This window comes from Paramacrobiotus metropolitanus, unplaced genomic scaffold (genome assembly GCF_019649055.1).
Source record: "Paramacrobiotus metropolitanus isolate TYO unplaced genomic scaffold, Prichtersi_v1.0 Parri_scaffold0000033, whole genome shotgun sequence".
Classification (NCBI taxonomy): Eukaryota; Metazoa; Tardigrada; class Eutardigrada; order Parachela; family Macrobiotidae; genus Paramacrobiotus; species Paramacrobiotus metropolitanus.
The window spans coordinates 549,024-566,529 of NW_026570253.1; the positions used below are offsets into that span (position 1 = coordinate 549,024).

The following is a 17,506-nucleotide window of genomic DNA, read 5'->3' on the forward strand; positions in this document are numbered from 1 at the left end:
TTTGGCGTTACGTAATTATGGATTCCGCCTTACCGTGCTTATGCACTGTGCAGTGGTGCAGTGCGCACATGAATAATGCTTTGCAGCGGAATGGCAATTGGCAACCGCCTTAGTCTTCGATTTGGACGACTCCTAAATTTACTACAGGGATCTGCAGTGCGTGGGACTACGCATGCGCTACCAAACACCTTAAAAATTAACGCACGTTTGGCAAATTGGCACTTGGCAAGTTGGCATCTTGAAAACTGAAATACCGTGATTTCTTGCGCTGCAGAGTAAGGGCATCAGGGCATGCCCGTTTTTCCGTACCAGTGTCACGCTGTCAGCCTGTGGCCTAACAATTATAGCAATTATTGTGTACAATATAAATTGCTGGAGATTCCTCAGTCCTCACAGGGTGGCGACTCACTGGCGAGTGTTCCTTCCTTCCTGGACTGTTGACCTTTTGCCATTTTCATTAATTCTTAAGACCTGTGGTCACTCAGAAGGCTGTAATACCATGAAATCATGGTGATGATGGATGCTGTAGAGTTGACATGGCTGCTTTGTTATCATTGGGCATGGGCTAATTGCCTATTATTTATTATATTATATTTTACAGGATTGCTAATAATTAAAATGCTTGTTTTGCACTGCATTCCAGTTCCGGTTACCTGTTACCACTAGACTTACCGTAGGTTATCAGAGAACAACAGGTCTCTATCCTCTAAGTTACAAATACGTTAAGAAATTTTGTCCACCTCTTTCTTTCGACATCGAATACACCGAACCCTAATTTACATTTGCAAACGCAAGCGCAGAAGCGAGGCACAGGTAAACGTGAGAGGGAAGGTCCTATTAAATTAAGCATTAATATAAACCAGATTTTATTAGTGCTCCCATGCTGTAGTTTCTTAATCTGAATGCTTCCGTTCTGACAAAGTCGAATTGCATAAGAATTAAATTCACGTAAGCCAGCCAGTACGCCAAGCCAGTACAGTAGGTACTAGGTAGTACTACGATCCAATAATACCCATCCGTGGTTACAGATATTATGTTTTGAAGTTTTGATTGTTTTCCGTGCGGACCTCGCCCCACGAAAAATTCCGAAATCGAGAATTTTTAGACGTCGGCGCGTGCACGCCGCGCTCCATTGGTAATTTGGTATTTATTATAATTATTATAATCAACAGAATAGACTATATGCAACATTTATTTTATTCACGGGCTCGGCAAAACACGGAAAATGCTTTTTCTTCGAAAGCGGTAACGGGAAACGTTCTGCTCGGGACGGGAGCGGGCGGGAATTCGAGGGCCAGGGGGGTTCGTCTGCTCACTGCTGTTAAAAAAATATTAAGAGGTTCTAAAAATAAATATGCTTCGATTTTTATCAAAATTGTGCTGATTTTTTTACGATTTTCTTAAAATTTTAATATTTTTGAAGATTCTTCGCGCGAAACGGCTGTTTTGCCACCGTTTTACAAATTCAATGTGAACAACAGAACAAGCACTTTTAGTTTTGATTCTATTTTTATTTCATAATATGGTATCAGTTATTTCTGTTTATTTGCTTGTTGACTGAATTTGCTCGGGTTTCGTATTCTGCAGCTAGATTTCGATTTTCAAATTAAGAAAAAATCCAACGTCTGACTGCATTGCATGTATTCTGTACAAGTACGTTTCACGAAAGTACGGTTCTACCATAAGTTATAATAACTACGTTCATATATTTGGCTGAATTTACTTTGGTTACATATCCGCACTATATGTCGAAAACCAACCAACCGACCGCATTCTCGCAAAAGTTTTACTGCCAGTATGTACATTATACAATGACAATAAAAACAATTATTCTACAATGTGACAAAGAAGAACAGAAGTAACAACAACGGAATAGAAGTTCTGCGCAATGCATATACAACGATGATTAACCCACTACAGTTAACAGGCCACAAACTCAAATTCGAATATTATAACACTCATGAACATATTATACTAAGAAACATAACTAATTAAGCCACTAACTATCCAATTGAGTAGTATGCACCTCTGATATGTTATAACTGCCAACTAATACCGTAAAATTTCAAAAGTCAGATTAAACGAGAAAACAACTTACAACACCCCACATGTTGAGACCAGGGACAGGCGTTAGGCTGGACACGCTCACTTCAAGCCGTTGCTGCGCTTCCCGCGGCAGACGCTCCCGCCTTTTTCTTCCCTTGCCCTCCGGCGGCCTTCTTTGGCTTGCCCGCGGCTTTTTTCGCTGATCCGGCAGCTTTCTTGGCGGCAGGGGCCTTCTTCGGCTTGGGCGCTTTGGCCTTGGCGGGGGATTTCTTCTTCTGGACACCTCCGGCCGTTGCTGTCGCTTTCTTGCCCGGTGACGCGGCCTTCTTAGGCTTCTTGGCAGCACCTTCCGCTTTCTTGGCTGGCCGTTTGGTCTGCTTCGCTGCTTTCTTCTCACCCTCCGCTTTCTTGGCTTTGGGCTTGGTGGGGGATTTGGCTTTCTTCGGTTTGGCGGCGGCTGTCTTCTTGGTGGCTGCTGCTCCCTCACCGCCCGCGATCTCCTTCTTGGCAACGTTCTTCTTCTTCTTGGCCGCACCCACGGTCTTCTTCTTGCCAGCAGCCTTGTTCTCCGCATTGACACGGAAGGATCCTGACGCGCCCGATCCCTTGGCTTGCTTCAGTGTCTTGTTCTCAACGCCACGCTTCAACGCCATTTTCAGTTGACTGTTAACGCTCTTGGGATCCTGTGTGATGTTGAACTCGGACAGGATGTACTTGAGGATGGCCTGTCTGGATGAGCCGTTGCGTTCCTTCAGATGCTGAATGGCTTTGATGACCATCTCCAGATATTTGGGATGATTATGTGCGGCCTTGGCTGACTTGGCTTTGGCACCACCAGCAGCAGCCTTCTTAGCGGAACCAGCGGATTTGGGGCTCTTGGCTGCTGCTTTACCAGGACTCTTCTTGGCTTTCACGGGCGTCGCTGCTTTGGTAACGGCTGCTTGGTCGCTCATTTTCCTGCGAAATCTTACGAGAAACGTGGAGAAAAATGTTAAAGAACAAGGCGTAAATTAACGAGTTAAAAGACGCGAACGTTCGCAAAAAGGCAAAGGCTTAAAAACAGAGTTAACAACTGTCACGAATCAACAACTTGAACTAACGTGTTACGAAAGCTTTTCTAGTCGATCAGAGTGAGAAGGCACGAGACTGAACCTACGTAAAACGATTCAGGCGCTTATATCGCTTAGTTGGATTTCTCATGTAAAACATCCTTTGTGCACACGGCTCAACCGTGGGCGTTCAGCGTGCGGATTGGCCCGATGCATTGCGCAAGAAAGCCTATTGGCTGCCGGGCAAGACCGCTATGTTCTTGTTGTATGAAGCCCCACCCCGCTGTATATACATAGAGAAAAATTATTTGACCATCTTCGTCCTTTTGCTCCTATCTCTTGAGTTTTTTTACCAAATCAAAATCTGACTTCACCATTCATTTTAGAAATATTTTTTACATTAGTCTACCAAAAATCAGTACGAAATTTGGTGGAATAGTGATTAAAATCGGGTGTATGTGCTGTCATTGGCACGTAGATTGGCGAAAGTTTTCTCCAAACGCGGCGACGTCACTCTACTTGATCCCTCCCCGAGACACACTTCCGCCACTTTCAAACATTATTTTCTCGAAATATATTATAAAAAACTCACCGCATTACCACTTAAAAGATGTAAAAATATTTATTCTTTAATACTGTTACATTTTGGAAGCAATAAAAGCTAATCGGAATTGAAAAAGAGCGATGTTAAGATGTATCACTATCGCAGAAAAAAGCCGATTTTTCGAGTTGATGTCGTGGCGACACCTATGAAAGTTGGCTCCGGTCACGAAAAAATGACCGCTCGTAGTTCTGTATTTAGCAACAAATCTTATGTATACCAATCTAAAATATGTTGGAAAATAATTTAACTTTATTTCTTTTGAGTTAAAACAGCGTAAAAAGCGAACAAAATCCAAAAAACAGCCATGTAGCGATATACCGGTACGCCTTCCGACAGTGGAAAGTTGGTGTCGGGGCGACATCTATGACAAACTTTTGCGCTCGTGTTTCAAGTCCGAAGTTTATGATTCGGAAGTTATTGAGAGAAAATTTGCTAAAAAAATATTTTTAATAACTAAAGTGCATATTTCCAAAATAAATGTAAAACGTTAAGTTTCACAAGCTTGTTCTAATGGCCCGTCGGCATTCGGGAAAGGGAGATTTGGGTGCGACTCCCGTGTGATTCTGAATCCGCCCAAATTTGTTCCTTTGTGCTCTTTGTGATGTTGTACTCGAAGAAAGGTGTTGCTGTGTTTTATTTTGAATACTTTAATGTTTATTACTGTTCATATTTATGGACTTCTTACGTTTTTTCACTGTTGAGAAATATAAAACGACAAACATGTTCGAATACCGAACAGGAATTTTGTGTGATTGAACTACACACTTCTTGGATTTGTAAAATATAGTACGGCGTTCACTCACAGTAATTTTCGAGTGTCACTTTTTATGGTTTGCAAAGTTGCGCCTGCCACTCAGAGAAACAATTCTACTTACCTATCTTGTATACGTTTTCGTCAACTAGTAAAAACTAAAAACCAGGAAAAATGTTCAAACTCTTCAGAAAAAAGCTTAATTAAGTACTTTCGTACGTACGCGAATACAGGTAGCAGCAAGCACCTTGATCAGAGCAGTCATATTAGGCGTTCAAAAAACACTGAAAACGATGTTCTAGCAACTTGCTTGTCTGTATGCTTGACTAAAACCTATCGTGATTTTTCAAACTAATTTAGATATAACGTCGATAAGCTGATAATACCCAAACAGTGCAAACACGCAATAATGCACTATAGAGCGCATTTAATATCATGCTTTGCATTACTTATTTACCCGTGATGCTAGTGCTACTACGAAGGAACATCGGGCGAAAGCTTACGAAAATGTGCGAGAGTATGATCGATCCCTGAACGCAAGCGATCAAACGGGAGCAGTCACAAGGGCCACGACGGCAAACTGAACCACTTGGAGAAAAAAGTGAGTAAACATGGGCGCAAACGCAGGATCATCTTCGTGCCGAAAAACACTCTTATTGCTGTCTTTATCACGACCGCGTACACACAACATCTGCTGCTGAGTCACAACAAACCATCACATTAATTCCCGCCTGTCACAAGCAGAAAAACACAACAAAAGCTGCAAACAAAACAATTCACACGTACTGTGCAAATACGAAGTGACTGTAACACGAATCCGCTCTGCATCACCACAAAAAATAAATAAATACAATAAATTACGTTCTAGACCAGCTTCTTCAAACGAGGAACTGAGACAGACACTGGATGAGGTCATGCGCGTTGCGGCTGCAACTATTTTGTTTCCGCCGGGAAGTTGCCACCTATGTACAGTAACCATCAGCTGCTCTATGGAGATTTCGTGATGTCCCCTTCCGTTAACTGTTCCGGCTGATATATGGCCATCCGCACGTCCAACTGCTTTTCCCAGTCTTTGATGATTTGTGCGATTCGATCATGGCCAAATAGTTCGGCGTCCTCCAGAGGAGTGTGACCCCATCTGCAAGAATTGATTTCATTACTTTTACCTTTATGTTCACCTAACCTATTCAAGCTCAGTTCGTTATAACAAATTGTGAAGCTCGAAAATTCAGTACTACTTGCAATCCTTATCCACAGAAGTACTACAAAAAGCCGAAGCCGATGTAAAACAATAAAAGTAACATCTGACAATATTGTCAAATCAGCGCTAAACAAATCAAACAATCGATTTTACCGTCTACCGAGAACAAGTGTTAATAATGAGGACAACAGAAGTTACATTATTAAAGAAACACACATTATTACGTAAAAAGTTAACACACATGTCTCAGAAAAATACACACGTGCCAAAAAATATTTAAACGTTGCCACCAACCTGTCTTTGGGATTGTGCACTACATTACACCGTTCCAATAAGAATCTAACCACCTCCTCGTGCCCTTCCGAAGCGGCCAGATGAAGGGCTGTCCGTCCATCATAATCACACTGGTTCATATCCAATCCCTTTAGGTACAACCTATAAATGCGCTTTTTATCACCAAGGACAAAATGCTACTTAAAACGCCACAAATGCTTCGGCTGCAAACACCTTCTTAATGCGACCAAATCGCCGGATGCTGCACTGAACAAGAGAGACACGACGCGCAGTCCCTTAGCTTCTGATTTCTGATGGCGTGGATCAGACTTCTTCGGCGACTGGCGAATGTTGTCAAAATTGTGGAAATTAAACCGCGACACAAGCTCCTGCAATTTCGTCAAATGAATACAGAAGTAATCATGACGGTTGTATAATTCCACTTGCCTTGCAGAACTCCACACCGCGAACAGAGTTACCGTAATGATCCAGCGGTGGCGACCAGGCACACAACCCTATCGTACATCCCAGTATGAAGATTTCATTCACGTGCACAATAAAAGCACTTGCGGCGATGCTGCTTTACCGGCAACGTTTGGAATTACCACCATTATGGCTCCACAAACACCAGATTTCGCTGGCATACCAACCTAAACAGAGCCAAGATTGAAATTATCAGCGGACAAAGTCAGCGAGATACTGCACTTACACGAAAAGCGAACTGTCCGGAATAATCATACCTGTCAGCATAAAGCCACGAGTTTTAGAATTGTCACGTTACCTTCTCACGTTATGAGTGTATTTCCTATTACTCATGATACAAACTATTGCATTAATTTAAATGACTCGACACGCGACACCTTCAAAGAAAACAGTGAATAGGAATTACTTTTAACGACCGAATAGGAACGACTTTTAATGCTATCCATAAACAATTTTCAAATAACAATAATAATTAATACTAAAAATTTTTGTAACCGTAGTGAAGAACCTACTTGCTACGTACCGAAATACAAAAATACCCGTACCTATTAATGAACAAAATACTAACACTGGAAAGTAGAACTTACATTCCACATGAATACATAAGAGAAAGAGCATCCCGTACTGAGGAATTCTTCACCAGTCGCTCGCCGGTTATGGGACACATTCCGCCGTGGGCCATCGTAGCAGCCATGACGGCTACCGATTCACAGTTCACTTCCACTGAACAGAGCTATCGGACATAAAGATCATTAGGAACTACTTAGAGACTCCTATTAAAAGGGCGATACTCCAATGTTAATTCAATGTTTCAGTGTTAATTCAACGGAAGTGAATTAACCAGAAGAAACAAAGGAATTATACTTGACAAGTAGCACAAGCCGCACAACAGTGGACACAGTTTAGTTACCGTCGCCATAAATACAACTATGCTACATGTATTATAGTGCCACAATGATTCACCTGAAAGTAAAAGTCCATAGTTTCAGTCAAATTTGCACCTTCGGGAAAACATTTATTTTCCCGCATATAGTATCCCAGGGCATAATTTCGGTCGGCAGTCTCTCGTTCGGAGAGGAAACTAAAAACCACACAACAATAAATCGCTGCAGTTTTATTTCAGTGTTTATTCAGTAGTGCAAATGAACTCACGTGGCATTGCTAAAACCAACATGTTCTCCTCCTGCCATTCTTTGGAAATTTTTCAAAACCTGTACAGACAGATCACAATGTTAACGATTGTTGTTGTAACCTTATGCAATCAAAACTACGGCTTACGTAGTCAAACCGGTCGGCTAAATTGCTCTGGCGCTTTAATAGCGACGTGATGATAATGGCTCCGGCGTTAACCAGCGGGTTGTGCGGCTTTCCTTAAATATACCATACAGGATTAGTTGATAACGACTGGAAAACACGACAGCAGGTTGTCCGTTCGCGCTCACTGTTATAGTCCAGAACGAGTTCGTTAAAAATTCTACCGCTGGGCTCCTGGCCGACATACTGATGCACAATTTCCGGCCCCAACTCTGATGAATACGGCAAAAAATTAGTACATCGAAATATATACAGTAAGTTCAGTCCTATACAGTACTTCTATAACAAAAAGCAGATCAAATCTGCAGGACGCTTTGAAGTTTGAAGCAAGCGTTTTACCAAATCAGATCAGAAATCGCGATGTACTTGCCTTCTAGTGCCAGGAGATAACTCAGCGGTTTAGCTAAAAAAAAATAAACCGGAAAACATTACCGTCACGTTAATGCTAATGGCACCGCGTCGACCGCGAAAATAAGTAGAAAACCCATAACTAATCTTTCGTGGCTGGCAGCAAAGTACAGATCTTATTATACTGTATGACTGACAGTTCCCACCACAACCCTTTTATCGGTGCCTATGGCCTTCACTAACGATTTAACGATGCATCCACCTACAGCAAGACTGTAGACAAAACGGGATATCCGTATTTCCAATAGAATGCCTGCATCATAAAGGGATAATCAATTTGCTGTTCCATTCCATGTGAGATTAAACGGAGAACAATCTAAAACAGCTAATATATATTTAAATTCAATGGTCTACATAAACACGAAATCTTAATGACGTTCATAAACCTAGGATTCGTAAATTTATTCTTTGAAATTATTATCGATAGCAAATAAAGGAAAGTGCAGCTCGAACTACTCTGGGATGTACCGCCATGCTCGTATTAACAACAGTCTTACCTTTGTCCATCCACGGTGCAAATACTGACGCCCCAGTAATCGGGACTACAAAATACCAATAAAAAACGTTCACAATTTAGCACATGCGAAAGCAAAACTACAACTGCCGCTTATTAGCTGGAATATCCAGTATAATATGGAAGATTTGAACACGAATTCAGTTTCTTTATGTTTCAGTGTTTACTGTTTACCTAAAACGAGCTAGCTGAGGAATATAGCTGGCCACTTTGCCATCCTTCAGTGCCCGGCAGTTCCAATAAATTTCATCAATACTGTTACAGAACTCCTGCCACTCCGGTATAATGAAGCTGTTAAGGAAAGCGCGGCTGATAAGAAGTAAATTCTCTCTGATGCATCTGCAATAAATCACAAAAAAACGCTAGAAAAGCTAAAAACATTCCCATGCTACCCTGTGTGTGAAGCGACTATCGATTATTTCGCCTTCATTATTTTATAAAGTTACGCCAGCCTAAGTGCTCTTCTTTGTCAAAAGATTCCATTTATGCGATCGGATGACATAGCCGCGCGACAAGTGCATTGCAATTTATCAGTGCTCCGCGCAGATGGCTTTTTGTGTCCGCAATGTGTCGTGCTAACATCAGCACGCTTTTCATTACACTACACACACCATGCAACTAGATCAGGACGAAAAAGTGTCCCTGCGGGACAGGAAACGGATACCGTGTGTGCACTGTGCAGTATGCGCCGTTCCAAGAGGGTGTGCACTGTTGTCCCAAGGACAGAAAAGGCGGCTTGATGGATTTTTAAATGTAATTACACAAAATTCATTGACGGCACACTCTTACGCATGAAACGTCTCCCTGTCCAACGTCAGGCCGTATAAGTCAGACAGATCACTGTTGGCTTGTTGGGCATTGAGAATGTGACGATTAAATTCTTCCAATCTCGGATCATCTTTCCGTAATCCGGTATTCAGCAGAGTCTAAATGCAAAGAAAAAGTTAATTAAACTGAGCACTACCATATCGAACGTCAACATGCTGGTGACTGTGAGGCGGCGTTTCCTATTTTTACAATAATATTTTAGCCAGTTGATTTTTCACAGGCTACGTTTAACCAAGATCTAAGGATATCTGTAGGGTTCACCATAATATTATATATCTTGGTTTAATTAATGAACTATGCAGCAGAGAGACGAAAATACGAATAATTTCCATTACTAACAGTAAGTTCACCCTCCAGTTAATCGTAAGTAATAATACTTTACTTTATTAGTTAATGTTCTTAGTCCTGACTGATTTGCCAGAATTTACATTTGCCACAGTATTCCATCATAAAACAAATAAAACACCAAAATGTGCATATCTAACTTTCCATATCTATTCCTGGAAGTGCAAATTCACAAAATCAAGGAGAAGTACAGTAATTTATAGAAAAAAAATCGCGCATTAATTTCATACAAGAATTACTACCACAGCAGCGCTATTGTAATACGAGAAGCAGAAGTTAACAATTCGTGGTTAATTTCACTAGGACAAATTTTTGCTTGTTTTCGTTTTCTTAACATTACACAAGTCTTAACGCGTCATAGACACTGAGCGCACTTTTCAAAATTCTTCCAAAATTATTCTCAAAATGATGTGGACTGGTTGCTGTTCAGATATCAGCCCAATCTTTTCCCAAACAAAGGAGCAGTAAAAATGTAAAATGCTTAAAAACGCCGCGTGACCGCCTGAATTGACAAGTGAGAACTGAATAATAGTAAATACATATCGTGGGCGGAAATAATTATCCGCATCAACTGCGCATTCACAAATCAATGCCGTCGATTATTATTTCACAACAGTCAAAATACAGCGACGTCAGCCATGAATTAATACGCTGGAAAAATAAAATAAAATCGATTTGGAAGATCTTTGTGAAAAATCAAAAGGTACGGTTATTAATCATCGATTTTCCCAAAACCCGCGTGGAACGAAATCAATCATCACTGCCACGCTAGAGACGCTCAAACGACTCTGATCATCCCGCTTCCACCAGAATCCGTAATTACCCAACTTGAACGCTTACCTGCACGAACTTGCCCACAGGGACGCGGCCCTGTTCATTTTTGAACACATCAAAGAGCAGATCCTCAATATTGCGCACATCCGGATTCGTGGTGACATTGGATGGCATAGCGCTGGGAATCAGATACGGGATCCTGCACAAACACACATCCATCACGTCTACAGGGCACTTGAGGCAGCACTTAACAAAGCATTCAGTCTCACTCTTTCACACTGTCCCCCTCGCGCTCATAATCATCGGGATCAGGCTGGTGCGCGTACTGGATAACCTGACGGTTAAGCGGTTGGGATGCGTACCTGGCACGGCGGGATTCGAAGGCGTGCTGCTGACTGCGGGGAATGGCGGATGCGCCCGCCGCGGTGGCCGCCGTCAGTGAGCTGCTCTTCATCCGCATCGGCGTCGTTCTCCCCGGAGAGAGACTCGCGCTGCGTTTGCTCACTTCGCGGACCACCGCCACCACCCCGTGCGAATAACGAAACATATTCGACAGTTTAATCAACGAAAAAACGGAAAAAAATCAGATGAAACAAGGGAACAAAAAGAACAGACAAACAGTCCGCCCGAATTCTAGCTCCGGCCTGAGTTAAACGAAGACGGAGAATTCTTGATTAGTCATCCACAATATTTATTGCATAAATAAACTACGTCACATGCCGCCCCGAAATTCTTATCGAAAGCTGTGTGTCGCAAACTGATTTATCATGACTCATCAAAATCACCGCATGCTCGTATTTATCCGCATGTGATAACGGCAACTGGCAATTCGGGGACAACACCGGATTTAACGCGCTAGGCAATTACGTCACGGAAAGCTACTTTTTTTAACCGAAGCCCCAGTCGATCCTTTCGCGGTTCATGAGCAAACCTGCAAACAAACCGCATACCGGACGTCACGTTTGTTTGCGGAGACACACCTTTAAAAAGCACAAATCCGCGAAAAAACCTGCTGTTTGCGTCATATGCACAAAGTTTATTTTTATCAAAAGTAGATGATAACGTGAGATGGTTAGTCTGATGAAATCCGCGATGCCGATTGCTAAAGCATGCAACGATACCTGAGACGGCGAGACCGTGCAACTGCTGCCCGGGCTGTGGCCTGACCATGTTTGGCAATACGCCAAAAAAACTAGACTAACGAAAATTTTAAACCAGTCAATACTGGTCAACGACCGTAAGCGCCGAAGCGCGTTGTATTATGCTAATCAGCAAACGTAATTTTCACAACCCATTCACAAATTAAAAGACTGCGTCCGGTTGATTTAAGGCCACATGCAAAATACACACGTAACTTGACGTAAGTAAGTACTTAACTTGTAAATCGTTATATCTACAAAAGTTTACGTATTTCCACTGCACAAGACGCTATCGAAGTAACACGAATTCCAACAGACAGAGGACAATTACGGAAAGCCAGAACGGCCCAAAAGTAAATCTAACATTTGACTTACACGAGAAATCTGGATCGTGGTAATAAACTACATCGGTTTTGGGATTCAGACAATAATATAACAGGCCGAGAAACAGAAGAAAAAATTATACACTGCAGGAAGTGCAACACTGAATCCAGAAAAAGTAAGGAATTACTTAACTTTCTTGCAAAGGACCATTTCAGAATTATTAAGAGTTTAGAGACAAATTTTAAAATGTGGATAAGTTTACTACCGTACCCACGCACAAGCTTGAATAAGCGGCGAATGTGAAAAAAGTTAGGATATCTGCAGTTCTGCACTGATTACATTACACGATCATTCATCGGTCGGTCGGATGTGACTCGAGACGGATTTCACAACACTCCTACCGGGTAGACGGATTTCCATCGCGGTTGTACCGACGTGTGAATGTAGGAGCACTACTCGTACTGTAGTGCGGTTTTGCCGTCATCGGAACTTCGCGCCGCCTCCACAACAAAGTAAACAACACTGAAACCGGCACACCCATTTTTTCGGTACGTACTCGACTAGAGATACGTAGGAGTCCAGTAGGAATCCCAACAAGGCAACAACAATACGAGTATCATTAACTTAGGTATCATATATAACTTAATATTTAACTTAGGTATCATATTATTATATAATCCATCTATATATTATTGGCTATTATTAATAGGTTATTACGTATTGTTCATACATTTTTATTGTACGAGTACTATGGCACTTGTCCAATAAAATTATTAAACAGTCTACACTTGTATTGTACAATACATATACTATAGTATGATATGAATATACTCTAGTACACTACCAAGCCGCTTCAAAGGCGGTAATTAAGGATTTTCAATGTGCTATTACAAATTTCAATTGTAGCAATGTAGCTTCATAAATTATCCAGCCAAGCTAACAAAGATTATCGCAACGCGTATTGTACAGAAAATGTAATTGCTGTACGATATATTTTTACAAGTTTCTAGTTTCTGGAATACTCTTTTCTGCCTAGGAAAAGTATATACAGTGCGTCGTTATTCTTTTTACTCAGCAATCAGCATGTTTCTGAAAGCGCCAAAGTCAACTACAAATGCCATCATCTCCTTTGAATAAAACCAAACGAAAACCAATACTGCTATGTACCGATATCGATATATCGATTCTCTCGCAGAATGCGTCAGAGAATTCGGCTATTTTGTTTTCTTTATTGTTAGCTTTGATGTGGAACGTGCATGCCGCATTCATTTTTCTTGTTCCTGTTTTCTTTTGTAACGCTTCCGGAAATTACTGGCGACAACTCCATCAGTCTCCATGTGACGCAAACCTTTGCCAGCCGAATCAAGCTGGGTGTTTGCGAGAACCAAAGCCAACCTTTTACAGGAAATCAAAGGACACTAATGTTTTCGCGCATCAGCAGTATTTTATTTATTACACTTTACTTAATACGAAACGCGACCATAATTCTATCAAATTAACTCAGTTTAAAAAATTTCCAGAAAATTATTCTGGTCAAAAAGTTCTTGATCACAGAAAAGATCATTTCGCAACCGCAAGGCAAAACACAACAAAACACCAGAAACAATAAATAAAGATCCGAAATAAACAAAAAAAGACTCGTCTATCACAAAAAGAAGAGTAATGATTCAATCGCACTGGCCCAATCACACCGATACCGCAATACTGGGAATATCGTGCTCCAAGTCCACCGGAATCACACGTACAAACTCCTCCCCATTCTCGTCTTCTTCGAATTTGGAGGGAGGCAGCTCTGGCGTGGGCGCCACACCACCGTCCTCCTCGACAAACGGCCGATAATGGAAATTATTCCGTCCGCAAGCGGTGGCGTGTCCGTGTCTGGGTACGCGCCAACTGGCCAACGCCGACCGGTGTGTCTCGGCACGCAGGCGCTTCCGCTCAATCACACGGAACACCCAGTCGCCCAGTTTGTAGCCTACATACAGGACGGCCACGCCCAGACAGCAGGACGCCATTACTGTTGAGCACATTTCAAAGCCGTAGAGATCGTCCAAGTAGCCACCGAGGGCCGGTCCCACGACTTCCCTGTTTAAGCGTTATTAACGTACATATTACTAGTAACACTAGTGCACTTAACATTACAACGTAAAATCAAATTAAAATCTCAAAATATCAAACACTCACCCGAGTGAATATGCAGAACCCCACACACCGGAAACGACTGCATAAGTTCCCATATTTTCTTCCATGCCGGACTCTCTATAAATCAGAAACACATTTCAGCCACTTCAGCGGTGTTAATTTCTGTCGTTGATGTTGTGATTACAAACCGCAACACGTAAAAGGTACATATCACGCGAGGCGATAAGCTTACTCTGCAATGCAAAGAAGGGTTTCGAAAGTCGGAATCAGCGCCATGGAGATAGCAGCGCCCAGGACGCTCAAGCACACCAAATTAACCCAAAGATAACTGTAAAAGCGAAATACCGGTCCATTTTTTCTCTATTACCTCAAAAAATCGCAAAGGCGTACTTTTCTAAAAACTGCAGAAATCTGGACGGTCCCAAAAACAGCAGAGTTACTCCCGCGATGATTAGTCCGAGCACCATCATTACGTCAGTATTCTCCACTTTCTCGGCGATCCATCCCCAAAGTGGTGAAAATATCGCGTAAGATGCTGATATGAGTAGAAATACCAGTCCAACCATCGCAGAACTCAGATTAAACTGTAACAAATTTGAAACTGCTTTCGTAATACAAATGCAAATATCTCAAGTTCATCGAGTTTTCGGAGCCGGTAAATCAAATACGTGTTCCGAAACAAATACCGTGCGGACTAGGTGACGGCAAAATAAAGCAAAAACAGAGGAAGTATCATACCTGTTCCAAGTGCGGCTCAAGTGTAGGGTCCAAAAATCCCCAAACACTGGACATAATTAGTATGGTTAAACACACGACATAGACGGAAGGATTCTTGAAAAATTTCATCCGTGATCCCTTTTTGGGCTTGCACACAACATCTGTGTACACAAGTGATGTTTCTCATGATCATTTCACATCGGTAGACATAGCTCCGTAGGAGTCTGTGATTTCTTACGTTCTTGAGTAGGTAACAACCACATGTTTAGTGGAACGGTGAGAAACATGATGGACCCAACAATGAAAAATGGCAGTTTGAACCCTCCACACTACGAAGAAAAAATTATATAAAAGGTACACAGAAGCGCAGCTGGACAAATATAACGGATAGTACATAAGTGCGAAAAAATATATACAATATATACAACTATTACTAATCAGCCGTCATTAATAAAATAATGATTGTATAAATGACTGCACTATGCTAAATGCAAAATAAAGCGATTACAAGAAAACCACTAAGGGAAAACCTGGATGCAAACAAGATCGTAGCCGCAATTGAGCGTGTTTCATTAATAATCAATTTCATCCATAAGGTTAAGTACTGCCAGTACCGAATAGAGAAATCCTCCTAAAGCTGGTCCAGCCGTCATGCCGATTCCGACAAACGATTCCAAAGTTCCCTACGAATCAGCTTGACATTTTCATAATCAGTGCAACGATAAGATTTATCGCCCTTATCATCAGCGACGAAATGTTTACAAATTGTGCGTGAGCGATAAACTTACGAAAACCACCGCCACATTCCCGCTGAACTCGTATGCCAAAATACTGAAACTCGCCGTGCAGAAACCTGCCATTTCCAAACAATGGAAACTATGTCACAGCATAGTTGAAATCATTACACAGCAAAAATTTACCCGCTGCACCCACTCCTTCTACAATTCGGATGGCAAATGCTAACACCGTGAACGTGAAAGGATCGTCAACATACTCCAAAAATCTGCGGAAAGCAAACGAAGGTAGATTAATTTTTTAAAAGTAAACAATTATGCTCTCCATGCAGTTGAAAAAATATTAGGGAAATGCAGTCAAACTATCATCTTACCCGAAAAGAAAATTGCATCCGCTAGCTAGAAATACGCCCGCGATAAACGTAAATTTCGCACCCAAAACAGGAATCTAAAATGGAGAAATAACATGTCTCTATATTAAATCGTGTAGAGGTATATAAAAAATCTGAAGCGTACAAGTTTGGCAAAAACCGGCGATGCAAGGAAAACGGTCAACGCGTATACCGCAAATACAGCACCGGATATTGTTTGGCTGGCACCAACCGCAGCAACCTTAATAAACCAAGATAAATAAAGTTTCCCAATTATACAACGAGTATCATCATGACTTAATTTTGCAGAGAATGTTTTGCGATAGCAGATTTTTGCTTTTTACAACAAACTTATTTCCATTACGAATGACCAAAAGCTAAACACAGAATATTAATTATTACCATTTAAAACAAAAAATTAAATAGACCATACCATTAGAAAGATTGTAAACAAGCAACTATTAAGACTTTATTTTAATCAAAATTATACCTCAAGAATTTAAAGTTTACATAACTAATGTAAAATTCTCGTACCAGTACCACTAAAAATTACATTATACACATGAAAGTAATCAGAAAAATTAATCAAAATGTATGCGATCAAGAAAAGTATACGTTCATTAAAGCAATGAAAAAGTAAAAATTAGAAAGATGAAAACTAATTTTCTTACTTACTTTGATGGGAAAGAAGGGTGACATAATACTCATGCAGAGATAGGAGAACATATCTACCACCGCCAAACACAACAGCGTCAGTTTCTCGTTGCGGCTCATGGCCAGGAAGGAGAACTTGGCCTCCAGCTCAGCTTCCTGCGACTCCGTGATGGGCTCGATGTGATCCTCGGCGGAGAGACGTCGCCATGCGGCGGAGTGCAAACCATCCAGACTGGCGGAGCGCTGGAGAAATCTGCGCGGATCTTCCGCTCCACCGCGCAAACTGCCCGATGCATAGCGCGCCGCGCGTCCCACATCTGATAATAAGCGCCGCGAACTCCGGTGCAAACTGGGCAGAATCCAGGACGTCTTGGGACTCCACACGTCCGGCTCCTCGAGATCATCGTGGAGCATGGTGCAAGGGGAACACAGAAGACGATTAATCACTTATCACCATCGGTAAATTCCCATTAACTGAAAATCCATGTGCATATCTTCGCTGTTGCAGTGTTAAGACGGTATCAATGGAATTCCGCAATAACATTCCACTTTTTTGTTGATCAAGTTTCCTTCCCGTTACGGAGATTGCTATCCAAGAGCGGCAAAAGACTGACACAGAAATCTGCATTAAAATCGACACAAATAAACTACTTCAAGGTACAAACTTTATTGACTGTTGACTGTGGAACAGAAAAAGTACGGACGAGAAAGCGAAGAATGTTAACGATAAAAAAATTATAAAAGCACAAAAGCCGACATAAACAAATCCAGTCGCTTCAGCTTGCATCGTTTGCGGCTTTGAAAATTTTGAAGCGACACGGCGTGCATATCTACA

General features: G+C 41.6%; 3 protein-coding genes across 4 annotated transcripts; all 3 read right to left on the bottom strand.

The window, feature by feature from the left end:
• Nucleotides 1-1,772: 1,772 nt before the first annotated feature.
• Nucleotides 1,773-3,197, bottom strand: LOC129589015 (histone 24-like). Its single transcript, XM_055483473.1, has one exon. The coding sequence runs from the start codon at nucleotides 2,997-2,999 to the stop codon at nucleotides 2,151-2,153; it is 849 nt and encodes a 282-aa protein (XP_055339448.1). The 5' UTR covers nucleotides 3,000-3,197; the 3' UTR covers nucleotides 1,773-2,150.
• Nucleotides 3,198-5,084: 1,887 nt separating this feature from the next.
• Nucleotides 5,085-12,433, bottom strand: LOC129589220 (glutaminase kidney isoform, mitochondrial-like). Of its 2 annotated transcripts, none has more exons than XM_055483820.1 (19): nucleotides 12,105-12,433; nucleotides 10,953-11,521; nucleotides 10,657-10,789; nucleotides 9,433-9,569; nucleotides 8,818-8,982; nucleotides 8,627-8,671; nucleotides 8,336-8,382; nucleotides 8,092-8,124; nucleotides 7,850-7,933; nucleotides 7,686-7,777; nucleotides 7,560-7,618; nucleotides 7,371-7,488; nucleotides 6,995-7,140; nucleotides 6,634-6,664; nucleotides 6,511-6,574; nucleotides 6,372-6,439; nucleotides 6,159-6,313; nucleotides 5,946-6,086; nucleotides 5,085-5,588 (listed from the first exon to the last, which is right to left on the bottom strand). In XM_055483820.1, exons 2-19 carry the CDS (start codon nucleotides 11,135-11,137, stop codon nucleotides 5,438-5,440), a joined length of 1,854 nt encoding a protein of 617 aa, XP_055339795.1. In that variant the 5' UTR covers nucleotides 11,138-11,521; nucleotides 12,105-12,433; the 3' UTR covers nucleotides 5,085-5,437. The 2 variants fall into 2 exon arrangements, with proteins under 2 accessions (XP_055339795.1, XP_055339794.1); XM_055483819.1 differs by having other exon boundaries at nucleotides 10,860-11,521; nucleotides 12,105-12,432.
• A 1,044-nt stretch (nucleotides 12,434-13,477) lies between these two features.
• LOC129589221 (MFS-type transporter SLC18B1-like) lies at nucleotides 13,478-17,449 on the bottom strand. Its single transcript, XM_055483821.1, has 12 exons — nucleotides 16,693-17,449; nucleotides 16,163-16,258; nucleotides 16,021-16,094; nucleotides 15,833-15,915; nucleotides 15,701-15,765; nucleotides 15,527-15,595; nucleotides 15,151-15,241; nucleotides 14,934-15,073; nucleotides 14,586-14,779; nucleotides 14,428-14,523; nucleotides 14,238-14,312; nucleotides 13,478-14,138 (listed from the first exon to the last, which is right to left on the bottom strand). Exons 1-12 carry the CDS (start codon nucleotides 17,083-17,085, stop codon nucleotides 13,739-13,741), a joined length of 1,776 nt encoding a protein of 591 aa, XP_055339796.1. The 5' UTR covers nucleotides 17,086-17,449; the 3' UTR covers nucleotides 13,478-13,738.
• Between the last annotated feature and the right edge of the window lie 57 nt (nucleotides 17,450-17,506).